The 24,665-nt window shown below is 45.5% G+C and overlaps 1 protein-coding gene across 1 annotated transcript in view; it reads left to right on the forward strand.

The window, feature by feature from the left end:
• The window catches only part of med13a (mediator complex subunit 13a), a 75,217-nt gene extending 50,714 nt beyond the window's left edge, over positions 1-24,503 (forward strand). The window contains exons 9-30 of the mRNA XM_087847030.1: positions 2,040-2,795; positions 3,891-4,107; positions 7,667-7,697; positions 8,097-8,218; positions 8,399-8,483; positions 9,667-9,878; positions 10,497-10,693; positions 12,374-13,290; positions 13,469-13,636; positions 14,962-15,185; positions 15,335-15,524; positions 15,813-16,215; positions 16,338-16,563; positions 16,753-16,944; positions 18,157-18,380; positions 19,559-19,701; positions 19,842-20,000; positions 20,833-21,012; positions 21,313-21,455; positions 21,540-21,704; positions 23,089-23,189; positions 23,420-24,503. Coding sequence (XP_087703156.1) covers positions 2,040-2,795; positions 3,891-4,107; positions 7,667-7,697; positions 8,097-8,218; positions 8,399-8,483; positions 9,667-9,878; positions 10,497-10,693; positions 12,374-13,290; positions 13,469-13,636; positions 14,962-15,185; positions 15,335-15,524; positions 15,813-16,215; positions 16,338-16,563; positions 16,753-16,944; positions 18,157-18,380; positions 19,559-19,701; positions 19,842-20,000; positions 20,833-21,012; positions 21,313-21,455; positions 21,540-21,704; positions 23,089-23,189; positions 23,420-23,552 — 5,188 coding nt within the window. The 3' untranslated portion in view covers positions 23,553-24,503. The remainder of the gene's footprint in view (positions 1-2,039; positions 2,796-3,890; positions 4,108-7,666; positions 7,698-8,096; positions 8,219-8,398; positions 8,484-9,666; positions 9,879-10,496; positions 10,694-12,373; positions 13,291-13,468; positions 13,637-14,961; positions 15,186-15,334; positions 15,525-15,812; positions 16,216-16,337; positions 16,564-16,752; positions 16,945-18,156; positions 18,381-19,558; positions 19,702-19,841; positions 20,001-20,832; positions 21,013-21,312; positions 21,456-21,539; positions 21,705-23,088; positions 23,190-23,419) is intronic.
• Positions 24,504-24,665: the final 162 nt, after the last annotated feature.

The following is a 24,665-nucleotide window of genomic DNA, read 5'->3' on the forward strand; positions in this document are numbered from 1 at the left end:
AATATATAGACATTCTTGTCTATCACATTTTATTTAATGACAGTTTTTAGATCCTCATAAACAGCATGCTGCTATGTCTGCGTCCCGCGGTCATCATCTGCAAACTGCAGATACAGGCAGCTGTTTAACCCTTTAAAGCCGGTCAGAGCAGCACGCTCTGTTTTGCTAACTATTTTTAAATCCCGGTAGCTCTGCAACCACGTGAGCTAGCGCAATCATTTTTTTGCATATGAAACCGGAGGAGTTGTACTTACATCTTCTGCCATCAGCTTGTCCTCGGTCACAGTTTCCTTCCACATATAGTTTTGCAAAAACTGCATAAAAAGCACTTGCAGCAACAAAAACATAATATTCCAGAAACACGCTTTGCTGATCCGATCAGCTGTTTGTAACACTTCCTACGTTGGATTAGACGTCAGCGCGAACTTTTGCATGTCCGCCATGACCTGCCCGAAACCGGAAGTGACGTCATTTTCACGGAAATGTAGTTTTTTACCATCAGGGCCTCATGAGCCTATACTGGTGTTTTTAAAAGTTATCTTTGACTTTATGACTTTCTGTGTGGTTTCTGGGATGCTTAGGACTCATATTGCACTGCTGGAAATAGTTTATTTTGATGCATATGCTGCTTTTTTGCAAATTTGCATCATAATATTTATTTTCGTTTTTCCTGCAGTGTATAAAAATTGGTGTATTTCAAAAATAAAACTATGAAGACACTCAAAATAAATTTCCTGTGGTGGGAAACTATTTTGTGCAACTTTTTTGTATTTACAGTTTTGAGGGATAAGCCTCTTAAATTTCTCTAACTAGAAATATATGTTAAAAAAACAAAAACGATTTTACATTTTTTGTAGCTTATTGCACTTTTTTGCAATTTATGTAATTACTATGCACTTAATGCAGACATATTATTAAAATCTGGGCTATAATGGTTGTATTGATGTATAGCAACTTGAAATGCTCCCAAAAATGGCTCCACAGCATGTAAACATATAATATAAGCTCTGGCGGACTTGGTTCTATGGTAGGTCTTAAAGGGTTAATCCGCTGAAACACCAGCCCGACCACTCCAGTCTGCACATCTAACCAGTATACTCTATGCCTGGATGCTTGACTGGTTTTGTCCAAAACCAACTGAAAGAAAGTTCTGCTTTGTGGTTGATAATAAAGCGCTATCTAAAGTGGATCTGTGTGCGTGTTTGGGGAATCCTCTGCACCGGGCTCGTGCACCTCGGACTGCAGATGAGCAGAGTGAATTGGGCCAGTCAGCTGGAGCATGTTAATTTGCTGGAAAGCACCCAACTCTTTGGCAGCACATAAATGGGAAGCTGTGCGTTGCCAGTTTTACTGTCCATTAGCTTTGTTTTGTAGATGGAAGCCATACGTGTGTGTTTATGTTGACAGCTGAATGTGAGGTCATGCACAAAGCCTGCTTATTAAAGAGGGACACTGATGTGTAAGTGCTGCTCGCAGCGCGAGTGCTGAGCCATCAAAACAGGGTAAAAGATGACCTCAGACTATTTTTCTTTGAAACGTGTCTGATGGGATGTAGGAGCCAGGTGATCCCAAGGTGAGGAGAGTGGCTTTTGTGAGGTGGGTGGTCTAGCAGGTCATGGTGAATCCTTCATATGTTGTTTCTTTTCTTCTGACAGCACTCTGTGAATCTGCTTCATTCATTTCTGTTTGGCTGTGTGAAGAAAATACAATATTGATGTTTTAGAAGATGATTTTTTTTCATGTCATCAGTTTGACTGTGAATAATTAAATGTATGACTGCATCAGCCTTTGTGGTTTAGCTGTTACAGCTTTACTCTGGAGCTGATCCGTGAAGTGTGTTGGGATCAATTTGGGTGGCGGTGCTGCCTTGTTGCTCGTGAGCATAATTGGGCTAATTGATGTTTTATAAGAGCAACAGATGCGATTGAAGGAAGTTTCACACGAGCTGCACAACTTCTCGTAAAAGACTCTCTGTATGTGCGAGTGTTTTGCTCCTTGTCACCGTCTCACTGCATTTCCCTGTTTTTGCTCTCCTGCAGATACAAATTAGTTAAGCAGCGAACAGCCAACAACACGGGCCAGCCTCAGTCAGCTGGCCAGCCATCCCAACCTCCGACCAAGCACAAAACTGGAGGAGAGAAGCCAGAGAAGGGTGACAAGCAGCAGAAAAGACCCCAGACACCCTTCCATCATCGCAGCCTGGCCAGCGACGAAGCCTCCATAGACACAGAGGCAACAGCTGGACAGAGGTTGGCCCTGAGGAGTCAGGATGGAGCAAGATTTCCTAGTATTCGCTCTGCAGACGTATCCGCCATCCAAAAAGCCCCCCAGCTCCACAGTGGGGGCGTTAGCACTGGGCCATCAGAACAGGCCAACTCCCCTCAACCCCCACCACTTAGTCCCCACCCCTGTGAACGCAGTGAGGAGTCAGGGGAGGGCATGAAGAACCCTTCGACACCCAATAGCCAACACTTCTACCAGCCGCAGCCAGACGCTTGCCTGGTCGGGGTGAAGGGCAGCAGCGAGGAGCAAGGAGGGCCAGAGGCTCTGAATCAGCACTTCCAATCCCATCAACCCAACCCCCACCCCGGGACCTCAGCCTACTCCGAGCCTCCTGAGCCGACCGTGTATGTGGGTGCAGCGATCAACCTGGAGGACGACAGCTCCCACGCACCGTGGAGGTTATTCAACTTACCCCGAAGGAAAGAAGCCGAGCTGCCCACGCCGCTGCTGCCTGGAGACAAGCTGAGAGAGGAGGCGGCCGCATCACAAGACAACCTGGTGTCGGTCACAGAGTGAGTGGCAATTACATTTCAGTCACCGTTCAGTGGCCTCTGTTTGGGAAAGCCAGCTATCCCAGCTTTCCTACTTTGTATACGGTGCCAGTGAGCCGCTCTGAAGCACTTTGAACAGCCCAGAAAAAATAGTTAAAATAATAACACATCTGCCTCAGATTGCTGCCCCTCCTATTCCTCCTGTTCAGTGTAACTACACACAGCTTTGTGACCTTTTGACTTCATACACCACCAATATGCAGGGCGAGCACTACTCAGTGATTCCTACACACAAGCACAAGAGAGCAATGAGGGAGTTGGATAAAGATAAAACACTGCTATTGTAATAGAGGTGGAGCTGATAAAAGTATCTGCTGGTTATCAGTTTGGCAGGTTGTAGAGAGCATTTGACTGAGCTACAGCTGCTAGTGAGGAATCACAGATAGTGGCAGCATGAAGGGTCCAGGGTGAAGATGCAGGAAGACCAGGGTGGCCAGAGAGGGAATTATCAGGGAAGTTATGCAGTCCTGAGTGGGGCCAGCCACTTGTAATCCCCCCCAGCTACAGCTCTGAATATTGGCTAAGCTCTGACCCAGGTCACTGCACACCATCACCTTGCATCAAAGCCAGACAGGCGTGATAGGAGGACAGAGAAACACAGTTGTTGCTGGCAGGGAAGGCCGAGGATAACGCCTAAACAGAACGAGCCCCTCCGCCAGTGGTTTCCTTCTTCTCCGTGTCGTCCCGGCTGTTACATATGATGAACGCGTAGGCCAGAGTCCGAGCTACAGGAGAGTTTTTGATGAGTGGTGCTGATGCAACAGGTGATAATTCTGTGTGTCAGAAAGAGTGAAGAGTGTGAGCGTTTCATAAATCCAGCAGAAATGTGATTGTCTGACAGCAAACAGGAGGCTTCTTCTGCATGACGGCTGTCAGGTGCAGTCACTGCCGTTTCTGTAACTCGAGTAAAAACACTGGTACATGATGTCACACCAAAACAGAGCAGTTGGGGCAGCACCCTGTTCACACACAACCCCAATCATCAGTTAGACTGCTACTTTATGAAGATCTTTACATTAAACACCAGGAGTCACTGCGTTTTTATCCCCTATCCAGGGTGATGTCTACGTCTAAATGGCCACTCAAGGTTTCCGAAGAACGCGTGCAGATGTATCGAGCCAGGAGGAACCAGCATCTCGCTGCTGCTGTAACAGATGGAGATCACGAGCCTGAGGTCGACCCCTACGCCTTTGAAGAAGGAGATGTCAAGTTCACGTTCTCCAACAAGAAGGATAAGTCAGGCGGGGAGCGGGAGCCAGGAAAGAAACACAAGGTAAGGCGAGCCAAGGAGCGAGGAATGGTCCTCAGCTGTTAGCAGGATACCTTTCACACGGCTTTACTGCGCTGTAATGGATGCATTATGCCAACCTCGCTTATTGTTCTTCTGACATGAACATCAGACAGTGAGCTGTAAGCGCTGCCTGCTCTCTATTACATTTTCTCCTATATGTCCATTACTGTATTTAGATGCATTCAGAATAGATTTTGCAACATTTTCAGAACTGAAAAAGTTTCACTTTCTGTGAATGCAAAACGACCTTTTGCACAAGTCACCCACAAGGTGCAAACCAGCTCCCAGCTCTGCCATTTATTGGATGTTCTTCATTCTCTGATTTAGATCATAATTGCTTATTTGTATATTTGTGTAACAGTAATCTTTACAGTTATAATTGTAACTGTTGCAATCTAGATCTAAGATAGAACTTCTAACTGTGACCAGCACGGTATCCACAACATCCTGTTATTATCATTTACTCACTTTCTTGTCTCCATATTTGTGTCTTTAGTAGGGGTGGGGGGAAAAATGGATACTGTGTAGCATGGTGATATTTTGTTTGCTAATAATGTATGGATACAGGGACAGCAGAAATCGATATTTTGTTACAAAAAGGTTTTTGTGCTCTGACTTCAGAGCATGTTGATCCTTTTTCTGAGCAAGAATCCTGACATTCCTTCACTGTCCAAATGTGTTTCACTTGTTTTTGGCAGCAATAAACATGACAGTTTACTTATTTTAATTTAAGACATGTTTTATTTTAATTAAGTTTAAAACTTTTTTATTTAATGTAAAATTATATTTTGTTTTAATTTACTTTCAAATTCTTCAGTTGCTGAAGGGGCTGCATAGTTTTCATAAACTGCATAGTTCAGAATAGCTATAATTGTACCAGATGGTTGATTCAGTTAAGTTGGACTAGACTGTAATACAAACCGTTCAGTTTGTCAACAATCAAACTGAAATGAGAGAAAGACTGAGTGTGAGACTTTGATATTAGAGAAAATGAATATTGATAAAGTTTACCTTTATGTACAGAATCTGAATATCGCAAAATATTTTAAAAAATTGCAATAATATCGTATCGTGGGATGTGTGGTGATTCCCACCTCTAGTCTTTAGCTCTGTTTGCACAGGACAGGGACACTGACAGCACGTTGTACTAATAGTTTGTAAGGTAAAAATGCAGAGAGGAACGATCATGTCCTGAACATCGTTATGATTTTGGTGTTTTTCTTTTTTTTGTCGTTGTTGTCTTCACTACATTTCCCATCAGTCTCTTTTCCTTTGAGATTTATGGCCGCTGTGCTGTGCAGGCCCAGCTTATTTAGCACAATATTATGTCTGCAGCTTGTAGTTGTTTAGCGCCAAATTTCAGACTTTGCTTATCTCCATGAAAGTGTCGCAAAACACACAAATGTTGCTGGTAGTTTCTAAATCCCATGAAGTCTCCCAGTCGCACTGATCCCATGTAAAAAGGACTTGTTGGTTTTTATACTAAACAACTTGTAACTGCAGCTTTTACATAAATGAGGAGTAAAAACTGCATGAAGTGACATTAAATATAAATAGTCGAGGCATGTTCGAGGATTAAATGTGCTTTGCTGCTTTCCTCTGATCGTCGTAATGATTATAAACCCGAGTCAGCAGATATTCCTATCAAAGGCAGATTATCACGTGAGACTTTTATCGTGGTTTATCTGTGGATTTGTCACCTTGAAGCCCAGTTAGTTTTAATGCTGGTTTACCTGCTTAGTAAACAGCTGTGCGAGGCTCTTTGGCTGCTTTTAATTGCTCTTGCAGCCGCAGTCCATCGGATATCTTACAGAAAGCTGCAGTAACAGTTTGAAGAAGGCGTGTTGGTGCGAAGCCTTTTTGAGCGTCACCACTTTATTCCAAGTCGCCCTTCACTTCGTTGCCTGGGGTGAAAAAGGGACAAGAGGGCTGATTTTAAGATCCGGGAGCAGGCGAGTTAGAAAATAGGCCATCCGCATCCTCGGCAACACTGCACTAAAAATAACAGGGCAACCACTTTCTGCATGCATCCGCTTTCACTGCCAAAGTCTAAATGAGCAGGAAACCATTCCTGAATCACTATTGTTGTTTGCGCCCAAACACCAAACAGTTAGCCTCTCCGATTTCCTTTGAGTTGTTGTGTTTTTCCTATTTGATCTGCCCTCTTCCTCCTTCCCCTCCTCGCCGTATTCTTCTGCTCTGCTTCCGCCTCTGTGGCTTTTAGCGTCGGTTCCAGAGAAGGGCCACCTGTTGGCTGGTGCGATTTTGATGTTTGTGTGTCCCCGTCCCCAGCGGGACGTCACAGTGCCACAAACCTGACTCAGTGAAGCGTTGAGCCTTAAAAAGCGCCCTCAACTATTTTCCTTCTCTTCTGTGTGGTTGCGACCCCGCTGCACGCCCCCGATGTGTGCAGAAATGTGAGGGTGAAGGCAGCTCTCGGTGGAGTGAAGTCTCTTAAGAGCACTGTGTGCAGTGGAGCTCTTCCTCCGTCTGTCTGCTTCACTCTGTGTGTGCACAGGCTCTGCTCTGAGCGTGCACTGGTTATTTCTTAAACTAATAATTTTGTTTGTTTCAGTTTGTTGTTGTTGTTGTTGTTTTTTCCCCTTGAGTCATTCATCGTTGTAGCTGCGATGAATTTCACCTCCTACCTGCCACATATTTAATCTAAACCTTCAGAATCTGCCTGTGAAGGTTAACTTCACTGTGTCAAATTAAATCTTGTGTGAGATTAAGTCATTATTTTTAATAACGCTTATTTGTGGAGTCAGACATATTTACTGCTCATCACTTACTGGCGGCTCGTGTTGTGAGACGGAGAAGAAAGCCGGGCTGCTTTCGAGTCTTTTGCCAGATGCTAACACGCCTTCCCACCCACGGCTGTGCTATTGATAAGGGGTTAAGGTGTCTTTGCCGCCTATAGATCGCAGCCTTGGTGGGGATGTTGCGCGCTGCCCTGGATCGGGCCTCTTAGGGAGACAGATTAAAGCCTGCGTTACTCAGAGAAAACCCTGGAGCGTAATGAAATCAATGGCCGGGACATAACATTGCTGTTCCCCTCTCAAACTGCTCAGCACACAGTGTACACACAACACGCCACAAGAGCACGCTGGCACAGAAGGCCAGGCCTCCCAGATATTGATGTCTGTGTAGGAGCCTAACAGGCCATTCCTTGGATCGTGATTTCACTCTGGGCTGCTCTGGAAATCTTATTTGCCTCAGCAGACGCTCCCTGTTTGTCTGCCTCTCTCCAGTTTTCTCTCCCACTGTACTTTTGTTATTGATAGGCTGAATTATTTTGCACATTGATTGGATGAGGTAGCATGTGGCTTCTTTGAGTTTTTGTAGTTCATCAAATTATTTGTACATTTTCTGCTTTGGGCTTAACAGATTTGACACGACTGTACCCGTGCAGCAGTGTGAGAATTTCATTGATATCGGTGCAGTTTAATTTGAGAATATTGTTCAATGAAGCTCTGAAACAGCGTGTCAGTAACAGTTCAGTGTTTGTTGGTCTAAGCAGCCAATCTCTTCTCTCTCACAGGGTGAGGATGGAGGGACCGGCCCATCAGATGGTAAGCAGCCTGTTCCATTTCCCAGCATCGTCCCAACACACCCAGTTGTACTGTTGCTCTCAGAAGACCAACATAGTAACTCCAGCGTTTTTCATTTTAGTGTTCAGATGGATTTTGGCGAGCCACCGCAGTGACTGAAACCTGTTAGCTACGTTTCCAATATGTCAATAGAAATTAATTTACCAAATAAGTAACATTCATTCTCAATTACTTCTAATTTAAATCTCATATAACAGATTTGTCACGCTGAAAGCATTTCACTAATTGAATTTTTGAAGAAGAAAATCTTGTTCGTGGATTGAGTCCATTCAGGGAACGAAACAGTCGCAGCTCAGAGCAACGTTGCTCCTTCAGTGGATCCTCAAACAGCCGCCGTTACAGCAGTGTTTGTGTGCTCAGATCCTCAGCGGGCAGCGCCTCACAACCGCGTGACTTCCACCAGCCTGATCCACGAGACGGACCTGGTGGTGTCCATCAACGACCTGGACAACCTCTTCAACTCCGATGAGGATGAGCTGGCGGTCAGTAGAGATCTCGAGTGTGGTGTTGTGTGTCTTTTGTGCCAGAGCAGTGGTACCTCTGATATTTACAAGCCATTTGTGTGTGACTAATACAGGAATGAATTAATAGCTATATTTACTGACTCAAAAATACCGACTTAATCAGGTGTTTTATTCTTTTCGCCCCTCTCCCTCCTACAGCCGGGTTCCAGGCGACCGGTGAATGGAACGGATGGGATATTTGGCAACAAGGAACCCAAATCATCCATCTTGGATCCTGTACCCTGTATGTATCGCTCAGTCTCCCACCACCGATGTCTCTCTTGCCCCCCTCCTTAATGTGCCATGCCTCCCTAGGCTCCAAACACAGATGTAGAGTCAGATTGGTCGCACCTGTGAGGCCCCTGAAAATTAAGAATTATACACTGAGGTTTTGCCAGAAGCCACCTGAGACATAGACACAGTATCCCCCATGCTTAGTATTCAGCTGAGGTAAAAGGTTTCATATCCTTTAATCCACTAAATGAAGTTCATGTTTTACAGCTCAAACACAGTTGTTGCTCAGACTGGGTTTGGCCACCTAGTGGTGAAAAGTGTGACTGCTTAGAAAGCTGCTGCTGGAAGTTATTGGTTGTTAGTTTGAGGTTAGCCGAGATTTTCTAAGCAACAAAAACAAAATATGTTTGTGTTGCTTAGTGTTGGTTGGAGCACTGGGACACTAGAGCTTTTTAAAGATGCTGTATATATTTCACTGTGAGGAAAATTGGTCTCAGATCAACCGTTGTCTTTAGTTTTATGTACAGTCCAGGGCCGCGGCCTTTACTTTAAATTGTGTGCGGTCTCCCAGATGCATCTCGCAATAGCAAAAGTAGTTGTTGGATATTCCCTCAGCATACTGTGGCCATCTATTTATTTAACCTCTTCACCAGGATTCTGCTGCAGACTTATCTTTATGTAAATGCAAGAAATATAAAAAGGAGCTGCTGGTTTCACTGTCATCTACCTTTGCAACAGCTGACTTTCAACAGCCCAGCTGAATTCTGCATTGAATATCTATGCAAATGCAAACTTTTCCTCACATGAGGGTGATAGTCCTGTTAGAGGAATTAAAGGAATCAGACATTCATTGGTCTGATAGGCACATAGCTGCCTGTAACACCACCATCGCTGTTATATTTGATTACAGAAGCATAAAACATGCATCAGCAGGCACATTGGCAGAACGCTTAGTAACACTTACAGCTAAAATTGAAACATTTTTGTGAAGCTATTTCCATAGTTACTGTCTTACTAAATGGTTTGTGAAGTGCAGTTTAAACATAGGATACAGAACTATAATTACTTTTATCCCCAGTGTAAGCTGTGTGATAACAGCAGCAGTCTTGCAATAAACCTCCTGCATTTGTTCCTCTTCAGACACGTTATAGCCTCAGTCTGACCTTCATCGTTACCCTCTTCTTCTCTTCTAGGTTCAGATCATCTAATCCAGATGTTTCCCACGCCTCCCTCCCTGGAGCAGCACATCATGGGATACTCGCCTATGAACATGTGCAGCAAGGAGTACTGCACCATGGAGCCCAGCACGGGCATGACGACAGTGGAAGGCCCTTCAACTCTAGGAGGGCACTTCAAGATTGAGGTGGAGGAGAGCTTCTGTAGCCCTAAGCCATCTGAGATCAAGGTGGGTGTGAGCGGTTGGTGTGTCACTGTGTGCGACTCTGTCGGGAGGATTTACTGCCAGAAACTGTAGGTGTCAAAGCTGGTGATTATTGGTGGATTTGGTTTTTAAAACAGATTCAGAATCAAGGGCCAATACCGCGATGTAATCGGCTGGATACCAAGAGCAAGAGCAGCAGTCTTTTGTTGTGATGCACAGAATTTAGAATTTCTTGTCTGTCGTGCTTCAGAGGGCTCTTCCTGTAGGGTGATTTATGTCTAAACGTGCAAAAACATCTACTGGAAAATAATGAAAAATGATCTTTTTTAACAAAAAATGTTTTGTTTGTCCCAGTATCAAAGTAATCTGGTGATATTTGTTTGTACTTTGATGCAAATATTGCAAACAGGATCTGGCAGCACCCGTGTGTCCTGCCTGTGCATGCATCTGATTTCATTTTCTGCAGCACATCACAGAACATGCAAACTGTCGATACAATAACTGTGCATCAGGTAATATCTGGATGTGAGAAGAAGCTGCTGCAGGATTTGTTTGGGATGCTTGTGATTCATCCTTGTGTTTGTGGCTCCCGCCCCCAAAGGAGCAGACACAGTGATGCCTTATTTTCTGTCCATTTTGCAGGACTATTCTTTTGTGTACAAGCCAGAGCTGTGTCAGCTATTTGTAGGGTGCTCCATGTTTGCCCCGCTGAAGACTCTGCCCAGTCAGTGTCTCCCACCTATCAAAGTACCAGAGGACTGCATCTACCGACCCAGCTGGACCATGGGCAGGGACATGCTCAACCCCGTGCCTGTGATGACCTACCTTAACAAGGACAGGTACGCTGCTCTGTTTCTGTGATATTATTTGGATGTTTACCTTCAGGTGTGACTCTGTAGGTCTGTTTTCTCTGTCTTTTGACAGTCAGGTGAACTAATTCAGATGTGTCAGCCTGTTTGAAAGAATTGTTCTGATTCAGGGTGTAGTTGAGTGTGGTGTGCGAGGAAGTGTGTACCCTGCTCTGTCTGTCCACACAGCCCCTGCTCTATCCCTGGACACCACCTTAGCAGTCAGCTCAATTTGCCATGCACGGCTGCCTCAGGCGGAGCAGGGATACGAGTGTAAAATGCCTTCTTGGTTGAAGGCGAGGATTATAACCGGAGTGGTGAGATGGGCCCCCACAGCGGCTCCATGCCACCTAGCTGCTCATAGCAGCGTGCCGGCTATAGTAGACCTGTCAGTGCTGCTGTTTTCCACACAAACATGGGAACTTATTTCTGACCGTTTGGTTTTTCTGCCTTTCTTCAGTCGACCCTCACATCAGCTTTGTGTTTGCTGATTGCTGTCTAGGCTCTGTTGCTCCTCTTTTACAGTATGTCTGTGAAGGTTCTCCGTCATCCAGGTCATCGTAGTCAAAGGAGCTGGCAAAGAAAAGCGTCTGGACTTCTTTAACTTCTTTAAGTTACTTGAAGACGTTTCACCTCTCATCCGAGAAGCTTCTTCAGTTCTTCAGTTCTTTTACAATGATGCACTTCTTATTTCAGTATTAACCAGTGTTACTTTACATGCATATTGATAAACTGCATAACAAACCGTGTCATTTCCTATAAATAATAAAAACCCTTTAAAGCAAATGACCGGACTGGACCAAACGCTAGTTGTTAAAAATACGAGACACGCTGCTTTTTACTTACAGGAAGTGCTCTTTCTCAGCTTTTAATTGCTTTTTTTCACAAGAAGTCATTTTTTAAAGCAGAAACTAATTGCATCTGCGGGATTATACTTTTGCCTGATGATGCAGATCATTTCAGAACATTTCTCTCTTGAGGACACTGGAGCGTGACTGCAGATGTAGAGCATAACAAGCAAAGGAGGTGGTCAGTGTATATTTGAATAACTGTAACATTAGTAAGGTTCTGGTTTAAGTTATTGGCATGCTAAGTTGAGCCTGAGTGGGCAGACAGGTGTCTATAAGCACTTTGTATATTGTTGCTATGGCGCTGCCTTGCCATCTGCATCCCATGGCGACTGTGTCCTGGCTGGAGAGTGTTGTGCTGGGACTTCCTTCGAATGGGTCTGCGCCAGGAGCTGCTCCCCCGACATGCAGCTAGGGACATGATGTGCTCACCCACCCCCACACTCTCTCTCTGCTTCCTCACAGTTGCTTGCAAACCCAGAAATGTCCCTCACCTCAGAGGGATGCTTGTTGAAATGTTTATTGAATGTCTTCCCTTTTATACCCGTTTCTCATTCTCTCACTGCTGCATTCTCGTCCCCTCGTGTGTAAACATGTGTGCAGTCTGACCCCACTCTGCCTTATTACTCAAATTGTCTTTGTAAATTCAGCGAGACGGGTGGATGCAGTCTGCTGTTATCTCAAGCGGTGTACTGAATGTTACTGCACCCAAGAAGAACCATGTTTTGCATACAACTGTGTGGTGTCTCCCGTATCTTTACACCGCAGTTACACCCTCTGTCGTACACGTGAGACGTGTCTAATTTGTTCTTTCGTTTCTCAGTAACATCCCCAGTGTGGGCAGCACCATGGACCAAGAGTACACCCCTCAAACCCAGACGCCTTTCATGATCAACAGCGCTCCACCGAGTAACAGCGGTGGCACCGGCATCCTGCCCTCACCCGCCACCCCCCGCTTCTCCGCCCCTACCCCACGTACGCCTCGCACCCCCCGCACGCCACGCGGTCCCTCCAGCGTCCAGGGTTCAATCAAGTACGAGAATTCTGACCTCTGCTCCCCGGCGGCGTCGACCCCCTCCACCTGCCGACCGCTGAATTCGGTGGAGCCGGCCACGGTCCCCTCCATCCCCGAGGCCCACAGCCTCTACGTCACCCTCATCCTCTCCGAGACGGTCATGAACCTCTTCAAGGACTGCAACTTCGACAGCTGCTGCATCTGCGAGTGCAACATGAACATCAAAGGAGCGGACGCGGGCGTGTACCTGAGCGACCCGGTCAGTGAGGCCCAGAAACACTGCAGCTGCGGCTTCAGCGCCGTGGTCAACAGGCGCTACGGGAACGGCTCGGGCCTCTTCCTGGAGGACGAGCTGGACATCATCGGCCGCGGCACGGACGTCAGCAGAGAGGCGGAAAAGCGCTTCGAGGAGCTGCGGCTTTCCTCGCTGGAGAGAAATGGAGCCGGGAGGAGCGAGCAGATCTCGGACGAGCTGATTCTGCTCCTGCAGGATCAGTGCACAAACCCCTTTTCACCCATCTCAGTTCTGGAGCATGACGCAGTGACTCGGGGGCCGGGCGGGGCTCCTATACCCCCGTGTTTACGGGTAGAGGAGAGGGACTACCGCAGCGACTGCTACATGGCCATGGAGCACGGCAGGCAGTTCATGGACAACATGTCAGGAGGCAAGGTGGACGAGGCGCTGGTCAAGAGCACCTGTCTGCACAACTGGGCCAAACAAAACGGTGAGGACGCAAGAATCTGCTTTAAACACCATCTTTAAAGTCCAGGACGTCTAATCTGTGACGAAAAATATCTAATTAAACGTACTAAAAGTCTGACTTTGGAAGGACATGGACATGTTTTGTGTGTTTGTTTGTTCCCCCCATAATGTTGGTGTTGTGATTAATCTCTGTCCTGCAGCGGTGGACGTGAGTGCGCTGTGCTCTCAGGATGTGCTGCGGGTGCTGATGTCCCTGCAGCCCGTACTCCAGGATGCAATCCAGAAGAAAAGGACGGTGCGGTCATGGGGCGTTCAGGGTCCCCTCACCTGGCAGCAGTTCCACAAGATGGCTGGACGGGGCTCTTATGGTAAATCCCGTGTTAAACTCTGACACCTTGCTGCTATTCGCTCGACGGATATTAGCGATCGACTGTTTCCTGATACAGAACATGAAGAGTTGTCAGACTGAGGGGAATCCCTGAATCTTGCTTGTCTGAGTGCAAAAGTGCTGACTGAAAAGAATTCATTTGTAGTATAAGGATGATTAACCCTTTAAGACCGACCATAGAACCAAGTCTGCCAGAGCTTATATTATATGTTTACATGCTGTGGAGCCATTTTTGGGAAAATTTCAAGTTGCTATACATCAATACAACCATTATAGCCCAGATTTTAATAATATGTCTGCATTAAGTGCATAGTAATTACATAAATTGCAAAAAAGTGCAATAAACTACAAAAAAATTGAAAATCGTTTTTGTTTTTTTAACATATATTTCTAGTTAGAGAAATTTAAGAGGCTTATCCCTCAAAACTGTAAATACAAAAAAGTTGCACAAAATAGTTTCCCACCACAGGAAATTTATTTTGAGTGTCTTCATAGTTTTATTTTTGAAATACACCAATTTTTATACACTGCAGGAAAAACAAAAATAAATATTATAATGCAAATTTGCAAAAAAGCAGCATATGCATCAAAATAAACTATTTCCAGCAGTGCAATATGAGTCCTAAGCATCCCAGAAACCACACAGAAAGTCATAAAGTCAAACATAACTTTTAAAAACACCAGTATAGGCTCATGAGGCCCTGATGGTAAAAAACTACATTTCTGCGAAAATGACGTCACTTCCGGTTTCGGGCAGGTCATGGTGGACATGCGATAGTTCGCTCTGATGTCTATTCCAACGTAAGAAGTGTTATGAACAGCTGATCGGATCAGCAAAGCGTGTTTCTGGAATATTATGTTTTTGTTGCTGCAAGTGCTTTTTATGCAGTTTTTGCAAAACTATATGTGGAAGGAAACTGTGACCGAGGACAAGCTGATGGCAGAAGATGTAAGTACAACTCCTCCGGTTTCATATGCAAAAAACATTATTGCGCTAGCTCACGTGGTTGCAGAGCTACAGGGGTTTAAAAGTAGTTACGCAAAACAGAGCGTGCTGCTCTGACCGGCTTTAAAGGGTTAAGAAACGTTGTGGATGACGTTTGAATCTCGAGGCTCTGAAGTCACATCAGTAGTGGGTGAACCTCTGCTGTGGTTCTGCTGGGAGGAGCTGTCACATTGTTGGGTGACCTCACAGTGAAAGTTTGAATGTGACGTCTTACCAGTTAACTATTTCTACTCTTTGGTTTATTTCTTGTTGCTTTCGGCTTCTTTCCACCCACGCTCCTGTTTCCATCACTTCCACAGGCACAGACGAGTCCCCAGAGCCTCTGCCCATCCCCACCTTCTTAGTGGGTTATGAGTACGACTTTGTGGTGCTGTCTCCATTTGGTCTGCCCTACTGGGAGAAGCTGTTGCTGGATCCCTTCGGCTCCCAGCGGGACATCGGCTATCTGGTTGTTTGTCCTGACAACGAGGCTCTGCTCAGTGGCGCCAAGACCTTCTTCAGAGACCTCACCGCTGTTTATGAGGTGAGGATTAAACGTCCGCCTACGATGCCCCTTTAGCTTTTTCACCACACAACAACTCCTCTCAGCACATTTAGCTAAATCAAACTAATCAAATTAAATTTATGTGTCATACTGTTTTTCACACGGCGCCATTATCCATTTCCCTCCAGTCATGTCGTCTGGGACAGCACCGGCCCATTTCCAAAGGCTACGCTGATGGCATCGTCCTTGTTGGTGGCAACGGAGCCAAGACCCCCGTGGATCAGCCAGTCAGTGATTGGTTCCTCAAGGCTGCCAGCAGCAACAGTGACACCTTCGCTAAGCTCAAACTCTATGCACAAGTGTGCCGCCACAACCTCGGTACGTTACGCTGACGTTTCCTACGCTGGTCGTTCTGGTGGATAATGTGGTTCATTCAGCTCTTTGGTGCTGAATTCCCACCTTTTAACACCTCTTGGTGTAGTTATTAATATATTGCTGTTATAAAAAGGAGAACCTTGACTGCTTGAAAGCGAGCAGAGCTTCCAGAGAAGCGTGATCAGAGTAGGAGGATGTTGAAAGTAGTAAATGGAGTATCTTTATTTTCAGTCTTATTGATAAAAGTCCAACGATGTGCGCTTTTCTTTCCTGTGTTGTTTCTCGATACAGCTCCGTACCTCGCATCACAGGCATTAGACAGCTCCCTCCTCACGCAGCCCAGCCCCACGCCCCCATCCAACCAGTCATCATCCACACAACTATCTAACTCCGCCTCCAGCACAGCCAGCCAGCAGGGTTCAGCGAACGCCGCTGGCTCCACTGTTCCCAGCAACAGCGCGCCCGCAAACAGCGCCGCGCCCTCCAACAACCTCGTGACATCGTCAGGCCAGACTGGCAGCACGATACCTGCCAAGCCCGGCTCCTTCCCCCCCTTTGGGAGCATGGGCGGCCAGGGCCAGGGAGGCGGCCCCCAGAGCGGACAGCTGGGACAGCAGGCTGGTACCCAGAATACCGGTGCCTCGGGGGACAACTCCAACAGCCAAGCCCAGGGGCCCACAGAGCCCCCCGAGAGGTATTGTCAGAACACAAAAGCCCTCATACATCCAACAGAAAAGTATTAATACTAAACAAAAAAATAAAAAGTTTAGTATTTAAGTTGGCTGAGCGTAAAATGAGTCCTTGTGTTTCCTGCAGCACTTTGGAGCGAGAGAAGGTGGGAGTGCCCACAGATGGGGAGTCCCACGCCGTCACGTATCCACCTGCCATCGTTGTTTACATTGTGGACCCCTTTAGCTACGAGGAGGCCGACAGGGGGGCGGGGCCCGCACAGTCCAGCGTGTGGACGCTGGGTCTGCTACGCTGCTACCTTGAGATGCTTCAGTCGCTGCCTCCACACATCCGCAATTCTGTTTCTGTACAAGTGAGTAGATGTCAAAGGAGAGCTCCTTTAAATTGTTTTGATTTCATCTCATCGTGGGAACTGCAGTGCTGTTACACAACCATAAACGTGTGCTACTTTTCATGTTGCATTTAAAGAAGCGTTGGTAAAGAGTTCAGAGTTTGGTTACCTGTCGTTTTAAAAACTTTCCTTCTCGTCTGTTAAACCCAGATTATTCCATGCCAGTACCTGCTTCAGCCAGTGCGAGGTGAAGACCGCCATATCTATGCCCAGCACCTCAAATCGCTCGCATTCTCCGTGTTCACTCAGTGCAGACGGCCGCTGCCCGCCTCCACCAACGTCAAATCACTGACTGGCTTCGGCCCGGGCTTGGCCATAGACACCGCACTGAAGAGCCCAGAGGTAAATGCAGCAAACGCCAGGTTGTAGGCGTTGCCTTCAGTGTTGCCAACTTAGCGACTTTGTCGCTATATTTAGCGAGTTTTCAGACCCCCTAGCGACTTTTTTTCTAGAAAAAGTCGCTAAAAAAGACGTGAAAGCGCATATCGCTTTTACTCTCAACAAGCAGCGGGTGCTGTAACGCAGTCAGTTCTTCTTTTACTCTTATGCTGTTTTGTGGATCAGGTTTAAAACTACTTATAAACACACACACACAAAGTAACTCCACCAGAGTGCCTATTTCGGGTCACTTTTGCCGGTCCAAGCCCGGATAAAGGAGCAGGGTTGGAATTGTGACATTAAAAAAACAATAATTGCTAAAAGAAATTTAATTTGTAGTTCTAAATAAACTCTAAATGCATTTAGGATGTTTTTTACTCACTTTATGTCTCGTCCACGATGTTATTTCTCTCTCCAACAACATAGGTTACAATTACATTAGCATGACCAATTATGCAAATTAGGTGATGACGTCATTTAGCGACTTTTAGGACAACCAATAGCGATTTTCCTTACTGAGGAGTTGGCAACACTGGTTGCCTTCTAATTGCGTCGTCAAACTCGCGGCGCTCTCTTTTGGCCCTGTGAGTTAGCGTCGTTGTCCTGGTAGCCTCCATTCTCTGATCGATCGAGAGCAAAGAGAGGGCGGCACTCTGACCCAGCAGCAGTTTCAGACCAAACATGAACCTGACCTGATGTGTTGCAGCCTCGAGCCGCAGCTGTTGAGTGTGCAACCAGAAAGAAATAGTTTTCAGAGTTAACCATCCCCATAGGGGTTTTTTTTTTTTTTTTTGAAACTGGAACCGGACCAAAGGAACGTGTAACCCTCTGCTCCTCCACAGTTTTCTTTCCATTATGTGCTTGGCTAGCTCCCTGAGACCTTCATAATGGGATCTTGACTCCCAGTTTAGACAAAGGGGTGCTTTAGATCAGGACCTAATTCAGCTGACTTCCTTCCTCACAGCAATGCTACCTTTTCCTTTTATACACTGGGAAGCCTTGAAGTACCTCAGAGAAACAACTGGGATATGGGTGGGACAACGGCGCAGACACATTAGCATATTTGTCCATAAATAATAAGGGAAGTCAGCCAAGTTAAGAGATGTAGTATTTATCCTTTGGTGCAGAAGAGGTGAAAAATAAATCCTGAATCGTTTTCTTTTTTTCCATCTGCAGAGGCCAGAGTGTCTGCGTCTGTACACGCCGCCGTTCATCCTCGCACCTGTGAAGGACAAGCAGACAGAGCTGGGGGAGACGTTTGGAGAGGCGTCTCAGAAGTACAACGTGCTATTTGTAGGTTACTGTTTGTCCCACGACCAACGGTGGCTTCTGGCTACCTGCACTGACCTGTACGGGGAACTGCTGGAGACCTGCATCATCAACATAGACGTGCCCCACAGGTAGGACTGCATCAGCGTTACACACCTGCCAGCTTCACAGTTTGGACTGTTTTTATGAAACGAAACCTGGCTGTTTAATATTACTCTACAAAACAAGTGTTTAACCCTTTAAGACCTACCATAGAACCAAGTCCGCCAGAGCTTATATTATATGTTTACATGCTGTGGAGCCATTTTTGGGAGCATTTCAAGTTGCTATACATCAATACAACCATTACAGCCTAAATTTTAATAATATGTCTGCATTAAGTGCATAGTAATTACATAAATTGCAAAAAAGTGCAATAAACTACAAAAAAATTGAAAATCGTTTTTGTTTTTTTAACATATATTTCTAGTTAGAGAAATTTAAGAGGCTTATCCCTCAAAACTGTAAATACAAAAAAGTTGCACAAAATAGTTTCCCACCACAGGAAATTTATTTTGAGTGTCTTCATAGTTTTATTTTTGAAATACACCAATTTTTATATACTGCAGGAAAAACAAAAATAAATATTATAATGCAAATTTGCAAAAAAGCAGCATATGCATCAAAATAAACTATTTCCAGCAGTGCAATATGAGTCCTAAGCATCCCAGAAACCACACAGAAAGTCATAAAGTCAAAGACAACTTTTAAAAACACCAGTATAGGCTCATGAGGCCCTGATGGTAAAAAAACTACATTTCTGCGAAAATGACGTCACTTCCGGTTTTGGGCAGGTCATGGCGGACATGCGATAGTTCACGCTGACGTCTAATCCAACGTAGGAAGTGTTACAAACAGCTGATCGGATCGGCAAAGCGTGTTTCTGGAATATTATGTTTTTGTTGCTGCAAGTGCTTTTTATGCAGTTTTTGCAAAGCTATATGTGGAAGGAAACTGTGACCGAGGACAAGCTGATGGCAGAAGATGTAAGTACAACTCCTCCGGTTTCATATGCAAAAAAAATTATTGCGCTAGCTCACGTGGTTGCAGAGCTACCGGGATTTAAAAATAGTTACGCAAAACAGAGCGTGCTGCTCTGACCGGTTTTAAAGGGTTAACCTTGATGTCACTCAGTGTCTGCTTCATATCTAATCTGCACGACGCTTAGCACTCAAGTTTAGACAACAGGCAAGAGGTTCAGCTTGTCCTGCATTAAAGCCCTGCTGAGTGGCTAACGCGAGGTTTTGTGTTTGTGCTGTGTGTTCTGCAGGGCACGGAGGAAAAAGGGCTCAGTTCGGCGTCTCGGCTTACAGAAACTGTGGGATTGGTGTTTGGGACTCGTGCAGATGACGTCCCTTCCCTGGAGGGTGGTGATTGGCCGACTAGGCAGGATCGGGCACGGAGAGTTGAAAGGTAAGGAGGACAGTCGTGCTGATTCATTTATTTATTTATTTTTAAAGTTTACCGAGGCCAAAAACCAGATTGTCGAGCTCTGTTTTCGTACCAGTGTGCGATTCACTCAGTCTTCGCTTTGTCTCGCCTCCGTGTCCCAGACTGGAGCATTCTGTTGAACAGGAGAAACCTGCAGTCGCTGAGTCGACGTCTGAAGGACATGTGCCGAATGTGTGGCATCTCCGCCTCAGACACCCCCAGCATCCTCAGCGTGTGCTTGGTTGCCATGGAGCCACAGGGATCCTTTATCATCATGCCAGGTACAATGTGTGCGCTCGACAACGACTCTAAATAAACGATTTAATGTACACGTCGTATCTGAGTGACAGTACTTCACCCAGAGAGGCGACGCTGGTGTGTGTGTGTGTGTGTGTGTGTGTGGCATGATGGATGGTAGGAGCGTATCACAATGCCCCCCTCTTCCCTTCCCCATCCAGGGCAGATTGATGGCAGGGAAGATCGTGTACCTTTCGCTCATAAAGCACTACCTCTCAGATACTCATTGATCTCAATGCAGTGTGATGGAGAGCCAGATCAATGGGTTTATTTTGGGAAACGAGTAGGGGGGGATTGTCAGTGCATCATGCCGGGATTCTGTTGAGCTATGCCAAGCTGAGGACATCTCCTTTCTAAAAACCCCTTCAAGCTGAAAGAGATTAGCGAGGCTGTGTTAGCCTCAGATGACTATGACTAAGGGGGTTGGCACTAAATGTAACAGCTGTTCTGACATTCACAATCTACTTTCCTCCGTGGTGTGTATATGTGAGGACGCTTTAAAATACGCTTTTGAAAACCGAACGCTGTGATTTTTAGCTGCAAAAATTAACACGTATGAATATTTAATCAGGTAATTCTTTCCATTTTGATGCCACAGCTGTGTTAATCAGTTAAAGCTCTAACTCGGCTTTCGCTCTAACGTTTTTCTGTTAACATCGTCACGACGGTGCGGTGAAATTAAATCACTTTTAACGATTGGGATGAATTTGCTCAGCGAGCACCAGTTTAATCACTCGTACCAGACAAAAGGATTGTGAATGGATTCTTGTTCATATTGTCTCTTCGCTGACCCTTTCTCTCTGTGCGTCCTCTCAGACTCGGTGTCGACGGGCTCGGTGTTTGGCCGCAGCACCACCTTAAACATGCAGACATCGCAGCTTAGCACGCCGCAGGACACTTCCTGCACCCACATCCTGGTCTTCCCCACCTCTGCCATCGTCCAGGTCGCCAGCTCCAACATCGACACCAACATCGACATTCTCAATCCCACCACTGGTCAGTTGTTGTCCTTTATCTGTCTTTCACTCAGCAGCTGTTTCTTGTTTGTCTCGCAGCAATCCCCCCGTCAGTGCAGTTTGTTTCCAAATCCTCCCCGTTTACTTCTCTACTCTGTTAAGTTTGGTTGCATACATGCTTTCTGCATCTATGGCACCCTCAAAGGTCTTCAGCTTATTTCTTTTGTGACAAATTGTTGGCAGAACAAGAAGGAATATTTACAGTCACAATGTGCATCACAGTAAATGGCACACTCGCCCTCCAATCGCAGATCCTATTGAGCTGCTCTCTTCTCCACAGATGGCTCTGATGCTATCGAGATCTTGGCCCTGCTCGACCAGGAGAACGATTTAGTGGATCCAGACATCATCAACATCTCGCCTACCACCTCCCCGGTGCACTCCCCCGGCTCTCATTACCACCACGGAGGTGATGGCAGCAAGGTACGACATGTACACAACACACACGCTGTGCAACATGACGCTTAGAAAGCAAAAAGTTCATCTCGAGTTTCCACCTCGCTGCAGGGTCAGAGTACCGATCGTATGGAGTCCCACGAAGAAGTTCCTAACCTCCTGCAGCAGCCTCTGGCACTCGGCTACTTCGTCTCCACGGCCAAAGCCGGCCCACTACCCGACTGGTTCTGGTCAGCCTGTCCGCAGGCTCAGAACCAGTGCCCACTCTTTCTCAAGGTACTAGTTAAGGATACTCTCGCATCTTTACTGGTGCTGTTCAATGTGATGATATATATCTGATGACGATATGAAAACATTGTTTCATATCACGCTATCGTTTGTTTCGTGGTGTTGCAAAATAAACTATTTATGGCAAAATTTTATTTTTATTTATTTTATTTTGAAGCAGCCATATTAATTTCTTAAAGTTCTCTCTGTCTCTCATATTTAAAATAACCACACTACGTGTTGTCATTAGCAACAACGACGGTAAACCCAGCGTCTGCTTGTTTATTTTCCACATAAACCTTTCACAATAAAGCTCAAGATCCTGTTGAGATTTTTCAAAATAAACTAAAATGATGACAAACAGAAGGACCAGTCAAAACAAACCAGGACCTTATTCCTAAACGAGGGGCTGCCTCTGCAGCACGGACATGGGTTGGTTATGAAAAGTCTGACACAAACCAGAAACCTGTAATTATGCAGGAAGCCGGCCCCCACCTCAGACTCCACACGACAAACGTCTTCTACCACCTACGCAACAATCACGTGAAAAAGTGTGGAGAGAGTTTACGGACGAGAAGCAAAAAGAGCCGTCAGGTGCTCCAAATAACCTCAGACTCAAACGTTAGAGCTTTTCCCTGCAGCACGCCACCTAATAAATACAAAGAATACAGCGACCTTACTGAAATATATCGTTTCACGCATCTGTCAAAACACTCGACTCCAGCTACATGACGCCCAGCTGGAAACTCTTCACGCAAGTCGAGCTGCCCGAGATTCACAGAATTTTCAGAAAGTGTAACATTTTTGTGATTTATATCGTTGTCGGGACGATAGATGTCTTATATCCGGATATGAGATGTTGGTCATATCGCACGGCCCTACTAGTGAACTTAAGTAGCCGTCCTGAACATTATCACTCCCAACACCAGTGTCCTGTGTGGGCTGCAGCCCTGACCTTCTTTATTACCTGTCGGCTGTTCTACTAAAATGCACTGACGCTTGTTTACGACAGAGCTCTGCGTGGCCATTACAAACAGCGCTGGTTGTTAATCCCGCTCTCAGCTCATAGCTCTGACCGCTGTGGCATAGACTTGGTTCACCACCCCAATAAACCACAACTATGTTGGAAATGCAGTAAATTTGTAAGACTGGTGAAGAATGTTGCTGCTTGAGCGAGTGTGATTGAAGCCTTGTGCGTAATTGCACACAATCAAAGTGTGTTGTACTTATAATAAGGTCGTTTTGATTTGCTTCTGGATTTGGCTGCAGACTCACTGCTGCTGCCCTTCTGCTGTGAAAAGAGCTGTCATTATTTAAATGACATGTAATGAAGGGTTGATAACTTCATTATAATGCCTCTGACACCCCCTCTTCCCCCCGTGCTTCCTCTCAGGCCTCTTTGCACCTCCATGTGTCTTCAGTGCAATCAGATGAACTGCTGCACAGCAAACACTCCCACCCCCTCGACTCCAATCAGACCTCAGATGTACTCAGGTAAACAACACCAGCACACACTCTGCATCAGGTCGAGTGCACAGATTACTATTACCACCCTGCTGACTGTGTTTCCAGGGTGAGTTTTCTATTTGTAGCCGATTTCAGACCGACGCTGCTTTGTGCACAATGCTGGTAAAAGTTGCCGCATGTTTTAATGTTCATCGATTGGACGTTGAAGCGGTGAAAACTGAAGCGTAACCGTTTTGTATGCCTGTGTTCCTCGACAGATTTGTGCTGGAGCAGTACAACGCCCTCTCCTGGCTGACATGTGACCCGGCTACGCAAGACCGACGATCGTGTCTACCGATTCACTTTGTGGTGCTCAACCAGATGTACAACTTCATCATGAACATGTTGTAGACATCGGGCTGTTACAGGAAGAAGGCGGCGGGGGGTCATGAGTGAAAACCAGTGTACGGAGCTGGATCCTGCACCAAGATGGGATTAGATGGTTTTCCAAGCCTTGCCAGTCCTTCTCCACCACGCCCCCCCTCCCCCATGAGACTGGATATTCTGTCCCTGTGATTTAAAGACATGCACGTAGAGACAAGGGAATAAAAAAGAGGGGAAACTAGAAGCTGAATTCAATGAACGTGAAAGAATGACAGATTGGTTGTCATGATATGTAGCATGGCAGCACAGTCACTGGCCAGTCTGTATCGATGAGACAAGTTTATCTGTAAAATTATTGGAAGAAAAGGGACGTATTTGATCAAGGAAAAAACCCAAGAATGGATCTTTGGTTTTAAGACATGAAATTCCTTTTTATTCCTTTGGATGTAATTGTATCCAAACAAAATGCCTGCATTTATCTTATTTATTGTAAGTTTTTAAATGTATAATTTGTCTTATTTCTTAACCTCTTTTATATATAAAAAATGGAGAAGGTTTATATCACCTTCCTGCTTTAAAGCAATTGGTCTAAGATATATGTAATCGTCTTAATAAAAACACCAGAGGAAAAAATCCCATAAAAATGAAAGTCCCAGTAGGTTGCTTTTAGAGTATTATTTTTTGTAATGGAGACAGAATATTTGTATTGTCACAATGTACAGAAGAATTAGAGTGGAGAATTATGTTTCATGCCTTTGAGCGTGAAGACCTTACAGCAAAGCTGTAGCTACAGAGGACTTGTACAGCAATGAACTTCACTGTGTTCAAATAAAGAGGTACATTGTTGTATATAGTATTTTATACCACACATTTAGACACAAAAACCAAACGGCAATATATATAAAATAATTCTATATGAATGCCATGCCAGCAGTTGGTGGTGTGGCTTCTGTTTTAGGAATAAAGTGCGTCAACTTATTTCCCTGTGCTTGTGTTTATTGCCTGGGGGAGGGGGGCTGTGATGTGCAGTTGGACAAGGACACCAATAGCGGAGCGGAGTGACAACTATTGGCATCTCTTGGAAGTAGCTGAGCTCAGGTTTAATCTGATTCCTTTTTTAATCAGTTTATTTTTCTTCGA

This window comes from Neolamprologus brichardi, chromosome 10 (assembly GCF_056152115.1).
Source record: "Neolamprologus brichardi isolate AB-2024 chromosome 10, ASM5615211v1, whole genome shotgun sequence".
NCBI classification, from domain to species: Eukaryota; Metazoa; Chordata; class Actinopteri; order Cichliformes; family Cichlidae; genus Neolamprologus; species Neolamprologus brichardi.